At 38.9% G+C, this 24,118-nt stretch overlaps 1 protein-coding gene across 6 annotated transcripts in view; it reads left to right on the forward strand.

Moving 5' to 3' along the window:
* The window catches only part of UNC5D (unc-5 netrin receptor D), a 520,162-nt gene that overhangs the window by 480,078 nt on the left and 15,966 nt on the right, over positions 1-24,118 (forward strand). For all 6 annotated transcript variants that reach the window (XM_058525192.1, XM_058525193.1, XM_058525190.1 and 3 more), the window contains 4 exons: positions 650-818; positions 2,459-2,686; positions 10,479-10,628; positions 17,693-17,857. In XM_058525192.1, coding sequence (XP_058381175.1) covers positions 650-818; positions 2,459-2,686; positions 10,479-10,628; positions 17,693-17,857 — 712 coding nt within the window. The remainder of the gene's footprint in view (positions 1-649; positions 819-2,458; positions 2,687-10,478; positions 10,629-17,692; positions 17,858-24,118) is intronic.

Raw genomic sequence — 24,118 nt, forward strand, 5'->3', positions numbered from 1 at the left:
TATGGCACTAATCTTATGGGACAACCATCATATATGCAGTCTGTCATTGACCAAAATGTCATTATGCAGTGCATGACTATATAAACTATGTATTCATATGTTGGCAGAAAATAAATGTTTTCAAAACCAGAATAGACATACTCAATCTAGATATGTTTTAAGTATTGCTCTGTTCCATAATAATTAGTTTTATTGCTTACTAGCATTAAAAATTTTTGTAAAATGTGTTGTTGGGAGAAAGGAATCTGATGGTAAGATTACCAGATCCGTCATTTCTATAAAGTTTTTGGCTTTGGTCATTGATAATGTTATCAACAAGAATAAGGATTCAGCAGCTGGTGTGTGACACACTAGCCAGATCTTTGCTTTCTTCTGTTCTGCCCTATATTTCTGAAGAAGGATTTGTCATTTTGTTTGCCAAAGCCAAGATATGAGATCAGAGTTTAAACTCAGTCTGTGGGCTTGAGCAGTTCAGCATAAATGGCTGTCGTCCAGACTAGCCCTGTGTATGTGTGGTGCTATCTGGGCGGGAATCCTGGGAAGAGATTTTGCTCAGCCTGAAGAAAAGCCCAGTCTGGAACTAAATTTGCATGCAAATATGCCTCCTCCTCTACATGCTTCTCTCTTTTATCCTTTGCCAACTGTAAAGCCTCCAGTCTGATGGATCTGAGGTGCTCCTGAGTCCTGAAGTCACCTGTGGTCCCCCAGACATAATTGTCACCACCCCCTTTGCACTGACCATACCACACTGTGCAGACGTCAGTTCTGAGCACTGGAATATCCATTTAAAGAAGAGGACACAACAGGGCAAGTGGGAGGTAAGACCTTTGTTTTTAAAACACAGGATTTTAATTCTACCTGTGGGATACATTTAACCCTCCTCTTAACACAACGAGTCAGCTGTGAAATTTGTGAACATTTTCTTGCTTTTCAAAGGGTTGGTGGCATGTGTTTTCCAACATCCTAAAGGTATTGGCTAGTGTTTGTCCATGATAATGGAAAAGAGAGGATCCAGAGCTTTTTGGTTTGGTTTTAGAATACAGTTGTAATTACCCACACAGACATGTCCCCTTATGTACCTGTCTTCAGTACATAAGACTTTGACTACTGTCATTCTTCCCAGGCCATGTTCCTGTCTGAATTGACTTGCCTCTGTGGAATTAGAGGAGGCCCAAGTCAGGCAGGCTGTGTTCATAAAAGAAATCACTACATCTATTTTTGCCATCATAGAGATTATAACGAATCTATGTTTAAGTATTCAGGAACACAGTAGGTGCTGAATTTGTATTGGTGAATTAATAAATGCATTGAAAATTATTCTGAGTGTCTATTTCCCTGTGTATGTGAGTACATGTAAAAGAGATACAGTGCAAGGAGAGAACAAAAGAGAGAGACAAGAAAGGAAAATGAAGATACTCAAGACGAGGGTAACAACAAGGGAGACAGTCAGAGCAAAGACAGATTGCAGTGACTTACTATTTTAAGTGAAACCTCTGATTTATCTGTCTGATAGGGATTCCTTTTATGTCTTCTGAAGTCAGTTTGCATGAAAGCAGATGAATTATCTTGTTGGAACACAATGACCTGTTCCAGCTAGCCCTGAGATCTTACCTCCCAGGAGGTGCTTCAGGCGAAAGAAGTAAAAGGAAAATCATGTTTCTTTAGGAGAAGAAAATTCCCAGGTGCTGCAGTGGATTACATTTACCCTGCCCAGCGATGTCTTGAAACTAGTCTAGATTCTTTGGTGAAAATGCATTCTGCTGTTTATTCGGTCTTAGTACAACCATAGGCAAATTTCCTGGGACATGAGATTCCACGGGTTTCATGAAGGGGCCAGGGTTAGGGGTCTTTTCCGTTATGTTTTGCTCTGCTTTGGTTTTTACTGGTATAGTTTTTCTACTCAGCAGTTCCGCATAATCTTTTACATCCAAAGAGTGTTACATTTATGCCCTACAAAACCAGTCACACATACCTAAGTTCTTATCAGGAGGGAGACATATTCTAGTACATCTTACCCGGACCATTTATTTAATGGTTCTTCGTGAATGATGGTGGTGGAATGAAAAAGGAAAATATATTTGAAAGGAAATAAATATTACCCTAAGGATATTGAAAAAGGTTTTCAGAAATAGACCTTTTTAAAAAACATAAAAGTTTTCTTATTGATGTTAATGTTCAAGATATTTTTATAAAAAATAAGAATTGAACAAATTAACTGAAAAGAGACTTTCAAAGTGATGTTTGTGATAATCTGTTGGGTAGAATTCCAACACATCGAATATAACCATTTCTTGAGTTCCTGATGCAAGCAGTTATTTTGATAGAAGAGGAGCATTTAACATCAAGAAAATGAGGTCAATAAAAATGTTCTGAAAAAAAATTTATGTCCTTGCAAAGTAACCATTAAATCACACTTTATTTTCAAACTGAGAGAATTTAATACAGCTTTTCCCAACAGGAAGTCATGTCAGTGGAGGATGAATCCACATCCTGTTACTGCCTTTTGGACCCCTTTGCCTGCCATGTGCTGCTAGATAGCTTTGGGACATATGCCCTCACTGGAGAACCAATCACAGACTGTGCCGTGAAGCAACTCAAGGTGGCGGTTTTTGGCTGCATGTCCTGTAACTCTCTGGATTACCATTTGAGAGTCTACTGTGTGGACAATACCCCTTGTGCATTTCAGGTCAGCCTTTTCTCTATAATTCTTCTTCTGGTGTCATGAAAGCATGGGGTTTCCCTAAAGATCCGTTTCAATAGAGAATCCTATTGCTGAGGGTCTGGAAAATGAACCCACACCACTGGCTTGATAGAGATGCCTAACATGAAGTAAAAGCTGTGTTACTGTATGTCCAGCAATGCACTGAATTCTGAGGGTATGAGGTACTTGGCACTTAAGAAGAGAGAAGGGTTAAATTAACCCTCTTTTAACATATAGAGAACATCGTGTGCTAAATTATAAAACTGACTAGAAGTGGAATCAGAATTCAGAAAACAGAGACTCAATTGCAATAGAGGAATTGGAGAAGAGTTTTTGAGAACACTTTGTGAATCTTCTTGGATGAATAAGGTTTAGGAGCAAAAGAGAAAGAGATACCATGTTAAGTAAGGAGAGTGGCATGAGCCATGGGGAAAACAAGAGCTATTTGATGTGCAGAGGGCCGTGAGAAAGTTGCTTGAATCAAATCAAGGTTGTGGTTAGGGAACAACAATTATAAATCATATCTACCAGCAGGCAGTCATATTATATCCTGGACACACAGTCTATTAATTATTAGGGCTACCAGAGCAGAGATGGTTCAAAGTTCCTTTCCATTTTTGGTACTTTTAATGTGTAAGATTCATTTTAAATTAGCTACTTAGAGTGCAAGTTTATTAATAGCAGAAAGGATAATGCAGTAGTGCCTGTGTAAGCTTTGCCCGTATATAAATAGCATAGCTCTCCTGACATACCTCATCCCAGATCCCTGCTATTCCAGTCCTGCATCATTAAGTCCATTATGCAGAGCATCTCCTTAGTAACTAGCTTTCAAGACACTGAGCTGGAAAACTCATGTTTACCAATAGAAGAGATACAGTGATCTGAATCCTGAACATAAGCTATAAGGTGACACAGTGACAACCTATGTTCCCAAACCTTCCCTGACTATGTCTTAAGTAGCACAGGTCATTATGAAGGGCACACTTAATATTTGGCTGTTTCTAAAAGGGGCTTTTCTCATGCGGGTGCCACTTGGTAGAGTAAAGAACTTCAGTATAAGTAGTTAAACCTCATCCTATGATTGCCATTATATACTCCTCATCTGCTCTTGCCACGCCTGGTAAGAGGATTTCTCCAAGATAAAATACATAACAGACATTTAGTAGTCAAAATAAAGAATGAATTGAGATTGTTACTACCACTGAACAGTTGTAAAATGCACCATGACTCAAGTTGGATATTTAGCAACTCAGCCAGATTTTGAAGGCTGAGTAAACATGGAGGGCCGTGGAGGATTTCCAATCTCCTGGCTCATATGGGTAACCCACTGCTGACTAGCGTGACTATGAGGATCTTGTCGTCACAACCGCCTTGGAATTCAGCCCTCATAACCAGTTGGGAATTTCCTTTGAATAATGTTCTCATTGCTGATGTATATACCAGTAAGTTAGACATCTGTCTAAAGAGTTTATTCTAAGTGACTTTCAGATCATGTATTTTCATTGCTGTTGATTGCTACCAGATTCTACAACAGGTCAACGGTTCACAGATGAATATGAATTGCAGTGGAAGTCATGAAAATGAGGCCCTAAACACAGCTTTTTAAACCACTATCCATCCCTGTGGGTAATATATCCCTCTTAGTCAATGCGAGGGAAAATGCTATTATTCTGCCTCTAAATTGAATCTAAATGTCTTTATTTCACCATTTAAAGCTATTTCTTAAACCTCTTTAATTTTGCTTTAGAGAAAGGTTTTCCAGTAGAAATATCTTTGACCCCATTTGTCATAATCTATTTACCTCCAGTGCTTCTTCCTCTCTCCTATTAGGTCAAATAAACCTGAGTTTAAAGTTGGGTTTGGTTGTACTTGTTGTTGACAGGATGTATGTGACAGCTGTCATGAGCAGCAAAGGCCATGCTTCCCCGTGGGGTTCTGAGAGATCCTCAGCCTTGGCTGAATAACTTTTCTGGCCCACAGAAAGATTAAAACTTGTAGCTTTTGTGAACACGTCCGTTTACTCCCAGGTCTTAGTCTCTAGGTTTTGTTTCTGAAAGGATCTTGCTTTCTAGATTTTTACCTTGCTAAATGAATGTGTTCAGGACTTCTGCACAGGTTCATCTAAACCACTTTAATATCCCAAATCATCTATGTCACATTTTTCATGGCTTCATATGTGGTTTTTAATTAGAGGGGAAAATTATATAGTTACTAATCCATTAAAATAGTTCCACTTTAAGAAAGCCTTAGCAACAGTTCACTTTTTGAACCTCAAAGATTTTACACATTAATATTAGCTCCCCAACTTGTGTGATGTGAGCTGAAAATATTTGATACAGTGGTGACTCATTTTCTGTAACTGATAGAACGCTGATTTCTTAATCAAAAGTAATATGTAGTTTTTCATGAAGCATTTCTGCAGAAATTGCCTGTGCTGGAATTTGTATCAGTTATTACTGTCGTGAAAATGTTTGTTGTGATTTGGAAATAGATACAAGCTTGGGTGTGACAGTTGCTGTGTTTATTGTACTGCATCTATCATATCTCAAAGAAATGATAACAAATATGTGCCCAACTAGAACTGTGCTCTCAACCAAGAAGGAAGCCTGGTTAAAGGGCATGGTCCCATCTTTCACTTCATTCATATCTCAGTGGGAAATTATGTCCCATAAAAATACTTAAAAACCTACCCTTTACCGGAAAACCTTGGAAGAAGGACAGCTTCCAGATCTAACTCTTCTCTCCTCTTAGAACTAGGTGAGGGCCTGGCAATATAATGGCCCCACTAACAAATATTCTAGTAATCAAACAAATATTCTCCATTTCAGTCATGCCCTCCTTCCTCTACGCCTCATGCAGGCCTACTATGCTTGCTTCTCATTTGCTCTGGAGATATTTTTTTTTTTTTTTTTTTTTTTTTTTTGTGAGGAGATCAGCCCTGAGCTAACATCCGCCAATCCTCCTCTTTTTTTTGCTGAGGAAGACAGCCCTGGGCTAACATCGGTGCCCATCTTCCTCCACTTTATATGGGACGCCGCCACAGCATGGCTTACCAAGCAGTGCGTCGGTGCGCGCCCGGGATCCGAACCAGCGAACCCCGGGCCGCCGCAGCGGAGCGCGCGCACTTAACCGCTTGCGCCACCGGGCCGGCCCCTGCTCTGGAGATATTTTATCTGAAAAATAGTAGTAGTTTCTTTGAATGACAAAAAGGAAATACCTCATACACCTTGGTAAGACATAATTAATTTAGTTTCAGATTTTCGAAGATCTGTTCCGATAACTACATCTAAAACCATCTCTATGGAAAATTAAATCAGCTCAGACATTTTTTTAAAAATAAAAATGCCGTCTGCCTGAAGGTGAGGAGAGGGTGAAGGACCAAATGGCTTCTTGTCCCTCCTGCTCCTGTGTTTGTGTAATAATTAGAGCTGCCATTTTATGTGTGTGTGTGTGTGTTTGAATCGCCTCCTTTGATGAATTTAAACCAAAGTTTGAGGAATGGTGATATATTTTCAAAGCAGTAACATTTTAAGACCTAGGTTTTTGTTATTGTATTTTATTACACTCTCCTCTCTCTCTCTCTTACACACACACGCACACAGCTCAAACAAACCTTGACATAGGGAAAGCAAGGAATTAAGCCTTTGCCCTATCTCAGGAAGAAAAAAGAAAAAACAACTAGTTTTTTCTCCGTTGCTCCCAGCACTCTATTCAATACCTCTCGGTACTCATTACTTACCTGGCATTAATGTGGATTTAGAATCTAATTTCAGAGGATTTCCTCCAGATGTAGTTCTTGTGTTTACCAATAATGCAACCTTGGGAAATATTGTTCACGTAAAGCATTTAAAGGAAAACACCACGGCGACATAATTTCTGTGTGTGTATGTGTGTATGTGTGTGCGCGTGCATGTGTGAGCTTAAGTTCAAACAGTTTTGTCTCATAAATATGTAAATTCAGCCTGCCTTGTGTAGTATCCCTGAAGCACATCTGAATATTGCTGCCTGTCTCATTAAATCAACATAAAGAGCTCAGTGAGGCACAAAGCACGAGTATCTCTGGCCACAACTCCTGGAACTGCAAGCCTAGCAACCCCCAATGTGAAATAATGGAGAGTGACTCGAAAAAACACCGACCAGAGCCTTGAGGTACATTTTATATATAAGAAACTGGCCAGACCCTATTTTTAGTTTAATTAACATAGATATCAATTTAACAATAGAATCAGTGGTTTGACAGAAGGTCCTTGTCATATGGGAGGCAGATAGGAAAAATCAAATGAATATCAGGACTCATTCTGGGGGTGATGCATCCATGTGGCTCAGAACTGGCTCAGTAGAGTTGTTTGTATAACTGATTCCCAAACCTGGCTGGGCATCAGAATCCTCTGAGAAGCATTTAAAAATACAGATGTCCAGGCCCAGCCCCTGAGAGAACAATAGATTAAGGGCATAACTGGGAATTCTATGTTAGTTACAAATTTATTCTATTTGGAGGGTATTTTAAAGCTTGTACTCAGGAGTTTATATCTTTATCTCTGAAGCCACTGTGCCTTTACAAATATATAAATACAATGGTTAGTTCATTATTGGGCTTCTTCATTTTAATAATTAATTGTTTTATTACAGAATAACTATAATTGCTTAATATTTTGTGCAAGATTATGAGACTGTTAATTGTATAGACTTGGTTCACTATGTGGAGATTAAAGTAAGTAAGCTAAAAAAGCAAAAATAAATCATGGTTGTATTTAAATTTGGGTCCCTAAAGCAGAAATTTTTAAAAGGTACCATTTTCCTCTGTGATAATTATAAGTAGATATTCATTTTAATAATTCCTAATATTCTCCGTTTTGCATTTCACGGATGGCTTAGAGAGCATGTATAACCCTAGGGCAAATACAGACTGACTTCTGTCATCTTTACAAATATCTTACACCAGTGAAAAATTATTTATGAGACAGAGTTAATAGCCATCTGACCTTCACATGACTCTTAAAAGAAATCAAGCTTTGTATAGGAAAAGACAGGGAAATGTAGTGAAAAAAACACTAGACCATGATCAAGTTGCCCTGTTCTGGTCTTAGCTCTGTCACTAACCACGTGGCTTTAGGCAGATCACTTTCTTGGGAGGCTCCATGTTTTCATCTGCAGATAAGGTACTTAGTGATTTAACGTGATTAAGTTCCCTTCTAATGTGATGATGCTGTGTACTCTCTGAATATTAAAATAGCCTAGCTCTACACTAAGTAACCGATGACCTTGAGTAAGTCACTTCATCTCCTGACCTCAGTTTACTTCTCTGTGCATTCAGGCAAGTCAGATTTAAAGAAAAGGTGTACACTTTAGCGAGCCTAGTCAAATACGTTGAAGAATCAACACTGTTATTCTGTGGCTTTAATATGGTTTTAATAAGCACGTTTCTTATTTGTACTTGTTTCTAACCTTGCACTAGAGAGAATTGCAAAAAGAGGTTAGTATGTTATCATGCTAATTATTTTGCTTGGCTATGAAGAAAGCTAAGTAAGGAACTGAGACCTAAAGAAACTAAGTACCTTGTCCAAGACCACAGAGAAATGTGATTAGAATCCTGTGCTTCCATTTTCAGTTAACAAGACTAGTCCTCTCTTGAGTATGTGTAGCCCCCAGAAGATTCTGATGCCCTTAAAACCAGAGCGACATTACCCTAAAATGAAATACAAAGTCCTCAGCATGGCAAGCAAGAATTCATGATTTGGTCCCTGCCCTACATTGTCGTCATCTCCAGCCACACTTTCCACCCCAACCTTCTCTCCCAGCGCTGTCTGGCTGGTGCCTTTGTACATACCCTGCTCAGTGTCTGGAATGCACTCTCGCTCTTTTTCCTGTGACTAGCCCCTATTTTACTTCAAGGTTTAGCTCAAATATCACTTCCTCTATTAATTTCCCAAATCCCTTCCTCGCTTCTTCTCCCATCTGTGTTAGGCACCCTCTGTCCCGCCTTAACCTCCCAGGCATGCATATATGGTACTACTTAGACACTATGTGATAATATGCCTACTGTTCTGACCTTCTCGCTAGTCTATGAGCTCCTTGGTGGCAGAGATAGTTTCATTTCTGTACACCCAGGGTCCAGCTCAAGCATAGCTCTGGTGGACACTCATTAAATCTCAAAAGAAGGAGCCAGTGACCAGCATCTGTAAAAGATGTAAAGTCAGCCTTTGGAATGAATTCCCTTTCCTCCCCACCCTGCCATTTTCTGTCCCCTGTTTGCAGCCCCCATCTGACACTGGCTACCATATTGTTATGCCCAACTCTTAGATCCACAATATGATGAATTACCTAGTACTGAACTGTTCAGTACAGTAATTGCTAACTACATGTGGGTATTTAAATTTAAATTAATTAAAATGAAAAATTCAGTTTCTTAGTCACTCCAGCTACATTTCAAGTGCTTAACAGCCATTGTGGCTGGTGGATACCACATTGGACAGCACAGATATAGAACATTTTCATCATCACAGAAAGTTCAGTGCTGACTTAAGGGCCCTAAGAAACACCTCTCCCAATAGCAAGACCAAAAAGCCAGAGAAAATGACATTGACGTTGAATCTTTTGGTCCTGAGAGAAGATGCTAGCAACCTATTAACTGTTTATGTGTATAGGAAGGACAAATGCTGGACAGCTGCTTCTTAGTCAGAAATGTTTTTATTAATGTTATTCTATACATAGAGAAGAGATGAATAAGAAAACCTCTGAAGCTGTTTTTACTCACTGATAATTGAATAGTAAGTTCTATTGTATTTATAAACCAATTTGCCTGACTTCTTACAATCTTTTTTAGAATCTGGGAAGATTATGGGACGTAATTAAAGGATTTCAATTTTCCTATTTATCCTAGCTCTGTAGGAAATTATAAGCTAATTAATGGTGATTTTTAAAAATGGATTTAGGGAGATCTTTTATCTCAGTAACACTTAAAGCCTCACCCCCACAGTAGTTTAATATTTTACAGAATTCATGTCTGCTCTATTATTTCACTTGTCCTATCATCTCTCCAATATGCTTCTAAACACCACAAATTTGGAACTAATTAAATCGTTTACTCAATAGAATGTGTGTGAATTGTGTTTGTATTCGATATAAAGATTTCTCAGTGAAAGATGCAGAAGTATTTATCTCAGAAATTTGATTTTTTTTTCTGAGCTAAAACTGACTTGCTAAACAGCTTATTTTTTCTTGGCCTTTTGGCATGATAACTTTTATGAACATTACTACAAATAAACATGATACGTGCACTCTATAAAATTTATTTTGAGCCAAAGAATAGATGTCTGTGTACAATGCCTGTGTTGGTGAGGGCAAAGGAATCAGAGCGGAGAAGAGCTGTTTCTACCGTTAGTGTGAAATATGATGTGTCAGGCTAAATATGAATACATCCCTTGATCATGGCCAAATGAGAATGAAATTCATACAGTTGGGGAAACTCAACAGTATTACAGTTTGCTTGGGACAGGGGAGGTCTTTTAGGGAAAGGTGTAATGTGTTTAAAAGCCTAAGAAACACAAATAATAAAGAATGATTGTTTCTTTCTGCCCAAATCCTTATTACTCAGCAGCTTTTGGTCTTTAATCCTGACCTTTCAAGGATATGGGGCTGTAGAAGAATTTGTGTCTATTCTGCTGTTTGTCTATTTCTGGAAGACACATGGTAGTGAGCATACATGTCTATGGAAAGAGAATGTGGAGAAAATCGGATACTTCATTGTCGTGCCTCTTTTCTTTTCCCTGTCCTGTAGGAAGTGGTTTCAGATGAGAGGCATCACGGTGGACAGCTCCTGGAAGAACCCAAGTTGCTGCATTTCAAAGGGAATACCTTTAGTCTTCAGATCTCTGTCCTTGATATCCCCCCATTCCTCTGGAGAATTAAACCATTCACTGCATGCCAGGTACCAGCCAAATGGGTTTCTAACAGAAATAGCTTTGCTTCAACCAGCAAGCGTGTCACAAATCCTAGTGAGGGTACTCTTGACTTTCCTCTTCCTTTAAAAGTATGGATTTAAATTCAAAACTGTCACAGAAATGTAACAGTTAGGACTACACACAGGGAATGAAACATATTGTCATAAATTCACAGGTTTCTAACAGGTGGGAAAAAAGGTGCTTGCATGTCAGGTAAGGTGATGTTTCTCCTCTCTCCTGTTTAAATTGTTGCTTGATATAGATTGAAGATGGTAATTTAACAACTCAGAGCAAGGTTTGTTTTTATTAAAATCAGTTCATTCTGAGACATTGATTTAATCATGTTCAGCAATGAATGAACTGAATGTCGGTGAGAAATCTTTTAAGGGTGATGATTTTGAGTTGTAGAGAGCTACGGCTGGCCAAGTGGGAACAAGAGATTTTGTCCTGAATATATGAAGTGCTTGCTGTCAAATGAATTGGGCAAGATGGGAAGAAGAAATTACAGATTAAGAGGCAAAGAAAGGATAATGCCTCTAGAATTTTTTATAAATATATAAAGATGTTTAAATAGTATTATTGTTCACATATCTCTGTATTAGTGAACTTTTTTTAAAAACACTGCAGCATACTTAGAGTCTCGGATAACTTTTATAGAATTTGAGTAGATGCTTACATAAAAAGATTGCTTATCAATGTGTGACCCTGCCACTGAATTCTATAGAAATTCCCAGTGATAAGTATTGTTATCATAAGCAGCCAGCTGGTCTACAGGAGTTTCTTAAGCGAGCGTCATCTGTGCTTCAAGTGACAGGACATTTCCTTTACTCTGGAAAAGCTGCTGGTGGATTCCTATTGATTTGGAATCACAGAAGTCTTTCAAACTTCTTTGTTCTGCCCATCAACATCACCTGCAGAGTCCTGTGGGTTTTTTAACCTTTCCATCCTTGCAGCATTCATTTAAAAAAAAACTTACACAAGGTGTACCAGATGTCAGAATGGGAACAAGCCAAACCACAAAGAGAAAAACCTTGACTACACCATGAGAGTTAGAAAAAAGTTGAACCACCAATCCTTTCAACTTCTAAAAGTCAGAATTTTCAAATTAGACAAGGTCATATTTTCCTATTTACTTTTCAAGCTTCTCATTTCCTTGGGAATTGCACCTCTATGTACAGTTTTACTGCATTCAAAGCAACAAGAACATCTCTCATGGACATGAATTTTTTTTTTTTTTTTTTTTTTTGGCACACTTCCTCATGGAGAGAGGTTTTTTTAACTAATAAATGTATTTTATGATGTTCTAGACTTAGATGTCTCTGTTTCTCAGAAAGCAATATTCAAAGTTTCTAGTCCAAATTGAACTTCAGGGTATTATTAAAACAAGTCCTGATAGTCGTGTAAATTCCTTTGTATTAATCTTTATACATCTAAGGGCATCGCTTCACTGGATCTAATGCAAGTTACTCAGTCCAAAGTAACTATTAAGTTTAATGCTTGGAGATAAAAAATCAAATGAAAAAACCATAACCTTGCAGCAGCACTTAAACAATAATTTCAACACCAGGGATTCCAAAGAGAGCCCTGGGCAGAAAAGGCATGGGGGGCTAAGTGCCTGCTGACCTCAGAGGATGCAACAGAGCCAGCCAAAGCCAAAAGGTATTGGCTCACAAGAAAACTCAACAAGCTTTACTGCTGGGATGAGTTAGATTGCATGGAGGTTGTGAACACGTATAAATATTTGCCTTCTGTAATTGAGCATAATTTGAAAGAGTCCAGGAAGGCCAAGAAAAAATCTCATTTTCTCTCCACTGAGTTTTCATTTCCTCTTCATTTCACTTACCCAGAAATGGCTTTCTGCTCTATTCCTCCTTTCTCTTTATCACCCCTACCACCAATTCCTTGCCCCTGTCATCGTTGAAATCCCCCAGCTTGTGTGAATGCATATTGTGCTTGTCTTAATGGCTGTGCTGTGCTTGTTCTGGGCATCAGATGTAAGCACTTTGGGGAGGGGTTGTGTTCAGCCTGCTTGAACCTCACATAGAACATATTGTGCACTGACAGACTTGATGTGGATAATAGAGAATGGCTTTTCATTAGGACTTAGTGGATGGGAACTGACAGAGAGCTGTTGTAGAGACAGAAAATCTCACAATGCCTGACATCATTTATAGGTCTCTCCTTCAACTGGTATATCTCCCTGTCATCTTCCAACTTAGTGCATGAAGACCTGTGACATCCTTGTCTTCTTATTTCTCTCTCCCTTTCCCTAACTTCAAATCAGGAATCTGGGAATCAACGTATGCTGTTTGGTACCCAAAGCCTACTCTCCTGAGAAGCCTTCCTTCTTTCTTCTGGGAAAGGTGGAATTTCCCACAAAGGTGCAGGCCTGGGAAGGATCCAGTGCATAGAACAGTTGCCCTATGAGACACCAACCAACTGCACAAGAAATGTTTTTAGAATGGTGTGAGTTCGAGGTTGGGCTCAGAGCTGTGTTGAGACCCTGTAGAAAGACTAACTAGGTTTTAAGCCTTGTTGGTTTAGGTTCTGGAGGATTACAGTTGATGGAATGCTTTGCTACAACCCTTAATGCTTATAAAGCCAGGTATGATGGGTGATAGGAAAGGAAAGGCTCTGTGAGTTCTTAGGAGACCTGGTTACAGTAGCACCCATCAACCTTGATTCAAAGAAGGCCACAATGCTAGTCCTCCCAAAATAAACAATTATTCCACTTTTCTTCTTGAGCTCTTTAAGACTCTATCACAATTAGAGATATGCTATTGTCCCCTCCCCAGATTTAGCAACCCTCCTCTAGGAAGTAAATAGCTCTGCTTTCAATAGGTTACTAGGACCTGAGTTCTACTTAATCACCATTTCCTTTATTCCTTGCTGACTGTGGGGTGGAAAAGCTGTAATATACAGTATACGATAAAATATTAATTTATCTTTTAAATCCTACAAAACACAAAGTCAGGCTGTCACCTCCCTAGGAAAAAAGCATCTGTCTTTTCAGCAGGCTATGTATCTTGGAGAACCCAATGTCTGTCTCCTGCTAGGATATAATTTACATTCTCTCCATCTGCTAGGAACCTAATTATAATGGAATCAAAATGAAAACATTTCCGGAATTCTTTCAACACCCGTAACTTTGCTACACTTTGTCCTCCCATATTACTTTCCACATAATTCCTCTCAGCTCAGTGAGCATCTTGGTGGTTTTTTTTGTTTTTTGAATAAATGAAAGCAAAGATGGTTGCCCTGAAAACGCACTAATCACAGTCCTTCTAATTCTATTATTTTTAAATGTTTTGTTGAGCACTATTGACAGCTGCTACTCAAGTCAACAAAATATTCTTTTGATCTTGTCTTCAAATCAGATTTTTAAAATGTTTTGATTGTGTTCAGTGGAATGGAAAGAGAAAAGAGAGGATTTTTGCATGTGTGCTGCTTCTCATGTCTTTCTCCAAGGGAAAATTATCTCTGCAGTGGGCATTACTCTTTTTACCTTTCTTCAAATGTTTCAGGAGAAAATATAGGAAATTGAGCAAGTGATATCAGAGAAGACACTTCAGTAAATGGTCAGTGCCATTTTTTAGGAAGGTAAGCATTACCAAGGATTCAAATCCACTACAGAAAATGCAGGTTTGTTTAAGAGCTGGACCTTGAATTCAGCTTGATTTGGCCCTTATATTACATTACATTACATTACATTATAATGACTCAAATTTCAGTTTTAGAAAACAAAAACCTCCTTAGTTTTGTTAGGCAAAATTACCTTAGTTAACAAAAACCATCTATTAACCACAGAGCCCTATGTTATAGTTATTTTCATTGAAGGGGATGGTGCAACGTAACTCTAAAAATTTACTGGTTTAGAGAAGCGAGTTTATTTGAGGACTATTAAAAGGAGTATAAGGATGAGGCATTAGATGATGGACGCCCTTGAAAGCCAGGTAGGGGACTGTGTTTAAGATGGCAGGCATTAGGGGGCCATTCTGGTCCCCCAAGCAAAGGAATTCTTGTAATGAAAGAGTTCCCAGTGATCTGTGTCCCCCATTCATGATTAGAGGTAAAAGAGAGACAAGAATACTATTCCTTGAAGAATACCAATGAACTGCTTTGTTTCCCCCTCCAGTCAAGCTCTAACCCCCTCATTAACTTTGTGTAGTAGAGACTGAGGCAGGAAGATTGGTGAGTAGGTTACTACAGTTAGCTATAATGAGGTGAGAGAAGAGGATCATTAATAGAGAGAGGAAAATTGGAGAAGAATGACAATGAGAGAGAGAGCGAAGTGGTGATAATCAGTTTTCAGAAAGTAGAGTTGTCAGAGAAAGGAAGGCTAAATAAAATGATTTGTAGTGATTAGGGTTATAATGCCAGTGATTAACGATAATGAGATAAATACCAGAGATGTAGCTATTGGAGTCCTCCATGGAAAGATGGCAATTGGGCATATGTGAGCAGACAGGACGTTGAAGAGTTGAGTAGGCAGAAAGAGAAGTGTTGGAGGCTGAGATGTGAAGTAAGGATTACCTATGGTTTACAAAACTGAAGAAGGCTCAGGAGGAAAAGAAGAAACTAAGGAGAAATGGCAGAACTTGTAAATACATATTATTATTTCTTTTATCTGGTGTAGAATTTGGTGTAGGTGAAAAGTCATTTTAGAGTGTTTAGGGAAAATAACTTCCTCTAAAGCTTGCTGGGAGGACACACAGATCAGACGTGCCTTCTGCTGCAGTGTCTACTACCAGTAGGGAAAGAGAAGGGATCATAAGTAAATCTCTCTGTATAGAAAGACAATGGGAAAGAGATACCATTAAATGGACCTGTGCTGTCTTGCTGGTGGTATAAGCAAGTTGCGCCCTAGTCAAGAGCTTCCTTCGTGACCATTAGCTTAATGCTTCTCCCAGAATTTCCCCTAGATGACAGCCTTTCTGTGGAACCCACTAGTGTCACTTTTCAGTGTTGTCCAGATCATATCAGTGTCTAAGAGAACTTCTTCAAATCCACTGGAGTTTCATTATAGAATTGTGTGGGTCAAGAAAACAGCAACCACTCAAGTTATTTCAACCAAGGAGAAATTTAATCAAGGGATTTATGTGCTTACAGAACCTTTAGAAAACCTGATAGAGCCAGGGTCAGAGAAAGCCACTAGTGATATTAGGAAACTAGCAAGTTTAGGAATTTCAGGAAAACACAATAGCGCTGGAGCAGATGGTTCTCAGGGAAATGTGCAGAAGCCCCTGAAAAACTCACATGTGCTGTCGTCTTGCTGATGTTAGAGGAGCAGAGATAGCTTCCACTCCTCTTCCTCTTCGAAGTCTAGCACAGGTGCCTCTCATTGCAAAATGAAAATGTGAACTCCCTGCTGGCAGGAGTCTGTGAAATGTAATTTTCAGACTTCCAGCCCCTGCCATTTGGGGCTGGGAATGGCAAAGATAGTGTGGCATCGTAACAGCCCACATCTTGCACAGGAAAGTCAATGAAATATGCCGCATGGTGTCACACATATAGACCTTCTCTGAGTCTTTGTCTCTACTTCTTGAGACAAAGGTCTACTGTCTTTCTCTTGATTCAAGATTAAGAACAAACAAATAAAACAAAAACACAAAGCTCTTATATGCATCGCTGGGATGTGTGGTAGAGGTTAATGGTGGATTTTGTTCTCTCATAAAGCTGGCTCTCCTCTCTTCAAGGGGGCAACAATCTAAAATCCATCCCTCCCTGCTGATCTTTCTCACGAAGTATCCAAAATCAGGATTTGTGGGACTTCTTATAGAAAAAATTAGGAAACAAACAAGTGTGCCCGTTAGAGTTTAGGAATAACTAGGTATCTTAGTGTTCCTCAAAGTAAGTAGACAGAATTTTAATCATGGACCTTATTCTCACAACACATGCGGGCTTCATCACCAGTCACACTTTAAAGTATCAAACTTCCAGACTTGATACATGTTTTGCCACCTTTCAGTGTTAGTACTGGAGAAAATTATATTTCTACAAACAGGTATAAGAGCAAATTAATGAGATGCAAAAAAGAAAAAAGTGAGGATAAAGATTACTAGACTCTGGATGTACATGGTCATTGCCAAGAATTCCAGCCTGATTTGAGTAGAAAGGAGAGACTTTTTAGTAGATGAAAGAATATCACTGACTGACCTCTACTTCACATGATTGTAAAGCCGTGTACCTGAGCATATTCCAATTGGTGCCAAGCACTGGCTGGTATTGAGGAAAAGGGTGATCTATATAGATTTTATGATTTCCTCCCCATCATTCAGTAAAAATTACTTTTGCCACTCAGTTGTCTGTAAGTCCCTTGAGAGTAGAGACCGAACATAATTTCATATTGTTTCTTACTGCTTATCTAGTACAGTGTTTGGTCATTAGCCGGCACTGTACACATAATTGTGGAATGGATGAATTAAATGAATAAGGAGTTGGCAAACTAGACTGCTCTGGGGAGGCCCACTGTGTTTGTGTCTCTCTCTGGGGTGTGTGTGGGTGTATATGTGTGTGTGTGTGTGTGTGTGTGTGTGTGTGATTTTGCAATAAGTATAATTTTTATGCTGGATACATTAGCAATATTGTGTTCTGTTTACCCAATTCTGCATGAGTTTGTGGTGTGGGGATAAGTTCTGGTTAGTCACTTCTTTAGCATAATTTTCATTCAAGTGAGAAAATACCCAGGCTTAGGTAGAAGGATGGACCGTAGGAATCTTCTAAAGAATAATTTTTAGTGGAAAAACATGATGATTAATTTTTGATAGTATTCTTTCTAATTGTTTGTGTCATCAAGTGAAATCTGAGCTCTTGCATTGTGGTTTTGAAATTCAAATGTTGTCATCTGGAATTGACATTAATTACTTTTGTGCTGCTTGGCATAATGCTGGAACATTATTTCTACAATTCCACCAACGGCGGTTAGGCAATTATCTCTGCTGCGATCATCGTCATCATCATCATAATTGATATTAAGTCTCTCCTGTTCTTTGCTCATCTCAGCTGGGCTCTGCACACCATGCCCCTCTTCTCTCCCCCATCTCCCCTGCAGGAAGTCCCGTTCTCCCGTGTGTGGTGCAGTAACCGGCAGCCCCTGCACTGTGCCTTCTCCCTGGAGCGCTACACGCCCACCACCACCCAGCTGTCCTGCAAAATCTGCATCCGGCAGCTCAAAGGCCATGAACAGATCCTCCAAGTGCAGACATCAATCCTAGAGGTGAGTCCTTACCCTGTTTCTAAAGGACAGTAAGAACAGTATACCTATATCAGTCATGCTATACAGGTTCTGAAACAGCTTCAGAATGCACTAACTTTCGATCCTCATTACTGATAAAGGAAAGTAAACTTTTTCTCAGCATGAAGATTGTACTGAGCTTACCACTGGGCAGGGGAACTCAACCCATCAGATCTTAGGCTCCGTGGAGAGAATTTTGAGGAAGGAACTGGTACAGGGCTTTTTATACACAAAATCACAATCTACTTGTCCCTTGTAGGCTTGCAATATCAGCTGAGATTCATTACTGGCTGATGGTACAGTTGAGACACATACCATAAAGAGACACAAGGTCACCATTGGGCTGTTTTTCTGCTGGCTCTGGCTGCTTTTCCAGAAGTCAGTTGCTCATGTGTTATTTCACTATCAGGACCTTGGCTCCTTATTGTCTTACACTTTCTCATACCCTCCAGACTCAGGGTTCTGCACATCCCCATTTCCATTAAACCTAGATTTGTATATACAATAACATAAGACAGAGTAGATATTAATCGCATTCAACAAAGTAAGGAAATGGCAGAGCAAAGAGGGAAAGGACCTTGTCTGAGGTCATATCACTATTGAAGGGCAGAGTTAGAATGGGAGTCAAAGGAGAATGCACTTGAGAACTTTTGCACAAAGACGCCTGATCTCTGCCATGGCTCTGATTTGCCCTAAACCACTGAATGAATTCATGGCTCTGGATTTGAGCTTATAGAGTAGACAATGGCATTCCCTGCTGAATGGTTATTTGAAGGTAGAGGGAGAGAGTAGCTGAGGAGTAGAATCAGGGGGGCAGGTGATGCTTTTGGTTAGTAATTCTAAGATAATCCCTGAGTGGTTTAGAAAAACACATTTTATTATTTACTTATAGAATATATATATATGTGTGTATATATATATGTATTACCTGGGGAGGAGGCAGGGTATATTCTAGACATGGGACTGTATGTATATACACACACATACATACACACATACATATTTATGTATAAATATATAAATAATACATATTTTTCCTTTCTGGCTTGGCAGAAGGTTTAGCATATTTTGTACCCACACAACTCAATTTCAGGGTTTTTTTCTTTGAAAACTTGTAGCCTTATAGCGTTATCACTTCCCTCCATTCTCATTTCAACTCATTGTTTATGCAAAATGAGTATTGCTAATTCCCCAAATAGTTTTTCTAAAGAGCGGATGGCTTTCCAAAGGATTGTGCCTCAAAACTGATAGCTGTCTTAACTGACATGTTTATACAGTATTTGCATTCATTATTGCCAATTAGCATTATGCGCTAAAGTAATTTTGATGGGGAAAGTAGATCCAGAAACCTAGGGTAGGATATTTTTAGAGTCTCTTTCTTGAACAGTCATGGCATATTTAACACAATACATTTCAAAGTAAAATAAAAATTGTAAGAAAGTTTTAAAATAAAAACAAAACGAAAATCCAAGAAGAGCTGCTATTCAGAAGCAAGCATGAAAAGGCAGAACATAAAGATGCCTCTGATGCAAATTGCCCTAAATGTCTGTTAACAGGTCAACAAAAGAATTTGAGGTTTAAAAGGTTTTTGTATTTTAAGGCACTCAGATATTGAGGATCAACTTTTGCTATTATAGGATATTTATGTAAGAGGAATATGACAGAGTTGATACATCCTGGTACTTTTGCTCCTTGCTTAAATAAATTCTTGAGGTGCATGGAAGGAAAATGAGCTAATAAACATAATCTCATCCTTTACTCTCCAATTCCTTTTCTAATGTTTCACAAAGTTTACGATCATTTTGAAATGCCTTGAAGATGACATCACAGTATCTCTTGATAAAAGGAGGCAAGTATCAGAATAATATTTAGATATTCAGTGTTGGGCTACAGTCATCCAATTTGTAGGCTACTGCATTTTAGAAGCTTTAGTAACCCTTTTGATCCTGTAAGGATCATTTTATTTATTGCTTCAAGTGTTACTGCTGGAATTTGACCCAGTGCATCTCCATCTCTTTGTAATAAACTGTATTTCTTAGGCAAATCTAATTTGTTACCATTTCCCATGTCAGAATAAAATTAATAATTTTTGAAAGCCACTATATTTCAGGTACCATTTCAAGTGCTTTCACGTATAACCATCACAACTCTGTGGATTAGTATTATACCATGACAGTTTTATACAGCGGTCTCAAAGAGGTCGACCTTCTTGTCCAAGATCATAGAGCTAATAAGATGGGCAGTCAGAGTTCCCAACTGAGATATCTGACTTCAAGATCAAAGTCTGGATTTCCATACTACTCTACTTCAAGATTCCAGTCAAGAAGGTCTAAGTTATCAGTCCTAATTGTGGACCTTGTCCATAATATAAGCCTTCTCCTGGGAGGCTTAGGCACTAGTGACAAAAACAGCACCAGCAATTTTGTCTTTGAGTATGAAAGTCTATGAAAACTGGGAATTTCTTTCCTCAAGACTGTAGGATGGGGTATAACTATTTGTGTGATCAGCTAGAATAAGTGCTCATTCTTTAGATCTTCAAGAATAGAATGCGTTTCCTGCATGTAGATCTGCTTGCAAAGGGATGTCTTGAATGAAGGATCACTCAAGGTCCTTCCAACCCTGAGACTGTCTCACTCCTGGGAAAAGCATACATCTGGTGATATATCTAGAAAAGAAAAATCCTCTTCCCCCTAAAAATGACTTGATCTGGGGGGGAGATGGTTCAAGAAAACTGAAGATACAGAAAACGTTAAGAAATTGGGATTACTTGGGGAGGAGGCAGGATACCTTCTAGATATGGGAATATATTAATGAGGGAGTTAGGACTAATAGATCAATTAGTAAAGTGCATCATACTTCATGGCCACTAGGCTGAAAGAGACTGCATTAGGTGGTTTTAATAAGTTAATAATAGGGCTTTGTTGATTAAAAATAATAATAAGGAACGAAAACTTCTGAAGTTTTCAATAGATGTCTTTGAAATATTTCTAATATCTCCAAAAAAAAAATCCCTGCATTTTCAAGCTTAGAGCTCCCACTCCATACCTTGCTTTAATAGATTGTCTTAGTGTCACTATTTCATAAATTTAACAATGGAACCATGAGAGGTAAAAGAGATACATATATATGTATATAATTATATATATAATAATATTGATTTTAAATATCTAAATCAATGCAGTGGTATCCTCATTGAAGGCATCTGGTTATGTTCAGCCTCAGATCCGTCATATCCCTTCATGTCTCTTATCTAAATGGTTTTCCAAATATTTCTGTTCTGTTCTTTAGAGCGGCCATTATTGTGTCAACCTTTAGAAGCAGGTTGGTTCCCTTTACATTTAACCCAAGTGAATTATCTAATGCTTATTGCTAATTGGTAAAGCAACAGTATCACCAATCTAAAAATCATAGACTGAAGCAAAATGATTTTGCTAATACTGAAGAGAGGGGAAGAATCCTCAAGTAATTTATTTCATCATTCCTTATTAAAGCAGTATTACTGCAGAATCTACTTTTTTGGTAGAAATGACTTAAATGGGAATCTTGCATGTTACAATTTTTCCTTTAAGCAATTCTCTTATCTTTCTTCAAAAATTGGTGGAAGTTGGGGGATGATTTGTCTGTTACAAAATAGACAGCATACTTGGAGTTTCTCACTGACTTACAACTCCTAAGCTAACCAGGTAGCAGCCGCTTATCTCAGGAGTGCAGAGCGTGAAAATCTACTGTTCTTCTGCATATTTAATTTAAACAATCAGAAAATGTGATGTATCTACAGGATTCTTATTACTTGGCCCGGATGTCTTTTAGAATGCATCATAAATGTTACGTAAAGTGTCATCCTTATGCATGGAAAATATTTACATTTGGAAACTTTATGAGGAAAATAGGGGCCCACTTATTAAAGTGTAGTAAATAGAAAATATACTCATTTTTAGAGTCAGTCTCATATAACATTTTATTCACCTTCAAGTCATAGCACTCTGTCCAGCTTTTTCTGAAGATGTTATATATCAAGGTGGTCTTTCTTCTGCCAACAGTAAAGACAGAGTTTGGTCGACTTGGTCAATTTGTAGATGCCATGAGGGCTTCCAGAAGCCAGTTCTCTGTCTATCACAATTATTGACATGGATACTTGCAGAGTTTTCAGTGTCATTGGCAAGCCACCTTCGCTCAGGTTGACACCCTTTTAGTGCCATTTTACAATGACAACTATCTTACAATGACAACTATCATGTTATCTTACATAGAATTCCTTTTTCTCTCTCTCTAGTTTCTACCACCCTTTTTAAGGACATTATCCTGCCTTGAGTCAGGAAGTATTTAAGGAAACTATTCCTACTTAATTTGCATTTTAAAGACTAGAAGAAATTTTGCAAACCATGATAAAAAAAGTGTTGTATGTTGTAACCTATTTTTTGCAGTAAGAAAACTGCATTGGTTTGTTTCCTAACCATCCAATATATCAGAAAAGAATGGTCCACTCTGCCTGAAATAACCACTTATCCACTCAATTTCTAGTCAATCCATAGCTACCCATGCCTCCTCCATGAAGCCCTTCCTACAATTAATTCCTAAAGCATAATGCTAACATCACTGAGAGAACATTTTCCTTAACCACCCAGCTCTGTGGATCTTTTGGTACTTGTCTTGAAGCAGGGTAGTACAGCGAAATGAGTCCTGGTGTAGGTATTAGGGTATCAGAATTCTAGTTTCCGCTATGTCACAACCTACCTGGGTGACTTTTACCAAATTTCATAATCTCTGTGGAGTCTATAAAAATTGCTAAAAGACTGATTAGGAAATGAAGGCTGAGAGTGGTTGTATAGCATCCAAGGTCACTGGGCTAGGAAGTGTAAACTCATACTCCAAAGCAAGGTCTTTCTGACCCTGAAAACCATGCTTTTTCTATTACTCCACGCTAACCTCAAATACTGGAAGAATTTTGATGAACATTGTTGTATAATATTCCAGAGAATAGAATTAAAACCAGTAAGTAGAATCTATTTAATATGATAACATGCACTTTGAATTTCCAAGAAGAAGATATAATATACAGCATTTCTCAAATGTATTTGACCATAGGATGGCTCTTTCTTGTAACATCTTCTGCAATACCCTTTTAGAAATGCCAGGTTAAGGCACTGTGTTTGCAAAACACAGCCCTCAAATGTAACTGCATTAAATGGTTACAGAAAGCCAAAACACATGATCAACCTTTAATAAGATCCCTGCATGAACCAGTTTCCTCAATCAGTGGATTTTTGAAGACGTAAGACTCACTGAGTCTGAAGGTTTATACCTGTGTGAGCCTGGGCACTAGCTGAGAAGGGCCACCATGGCCGTGGCTCCCGCACTGGGAAGATGTGTAAAACTTGGAGAAAGCATCAGGGCAGGATCACAGGGCAGTTCAGGAAGGGCATGGACTTGAAGCTCAACACAACGTGACATGTTCCTAACATCAAAAGATGACTTCTTGGGGTTTAAACAGTCTTAACTAGTCCCTAAACTCGATCTCAGATTTGATGGTTTATTTTCCTCTGTATTAATTTCCTCTTGCTACATAACAAGTTACCAGAAATGTAGTAGCATAAAACAGCATCCACGTATTGTCTCACATTTTTTGTAGATCAAAAGTCCACTCATGGGGCCGGCCCGGTGGCGCAAGCGGTTAAGTGCGCGCGCTCCGCTGCGGCGGCCCAGGGTTCGCTGGTTCGTATCCCGGGCGCGCACCGACGCACTGCTTGGTAAGCCATGCTGTGGTGGCGTCCCATATAAAGTGGAGGAAGATAGGCACCGACGTTAGCCCAGGGCCGTCTTCCTCAGCAAAAAAGGAGGAGGATTGGCGGATGTTAGCTCAGGGCTGATCTCCTCACAAAAAAAAAAAAAAAAAAAAAAGTCCACTCATGGCATAAACGAGTTCTCTGATCAGGATCTCACAGGCTGAAATCCAATGGTGGTATCCAGGGATATGTTCTCATCTGGAGCTCAGAGTCCTTTTCCAAGCTTATTCAGGTTGTTGACAGAATTCAGTTCCTGTGGCTATAGGACTAAAGTCCCCATTCTCTTGATGGCTGTTGAACAGTAGTCACTCTCAGGTACTAGGCACGTGTCCTCCCCTATTGGCAGATCACAACATGGCTGTCGGCTTTCTTCCAGAGCAGCAGGAGAGATACTTTCAGATAAGAGCTGTCTCTTCTCTCTTTTCAAGGCCATTTGATTAGGTCAGGCCCACCCAGGAAA

This window comes from Diceros bicornis, chromosome 29, assembly GCF_020826845.1.
Source record: "Diceros bicornis minor isolate mBicDic1 chromosome 29, mDicBic1.mat.cur, whole genome shotgun sequence".
NCBI classification, from domain to species: Eukaryota; Metazoa; Chordata; class Mammalia; order Perissodactyla; family Rhinocerotidae; genus Diceros; species Diceros bicornis.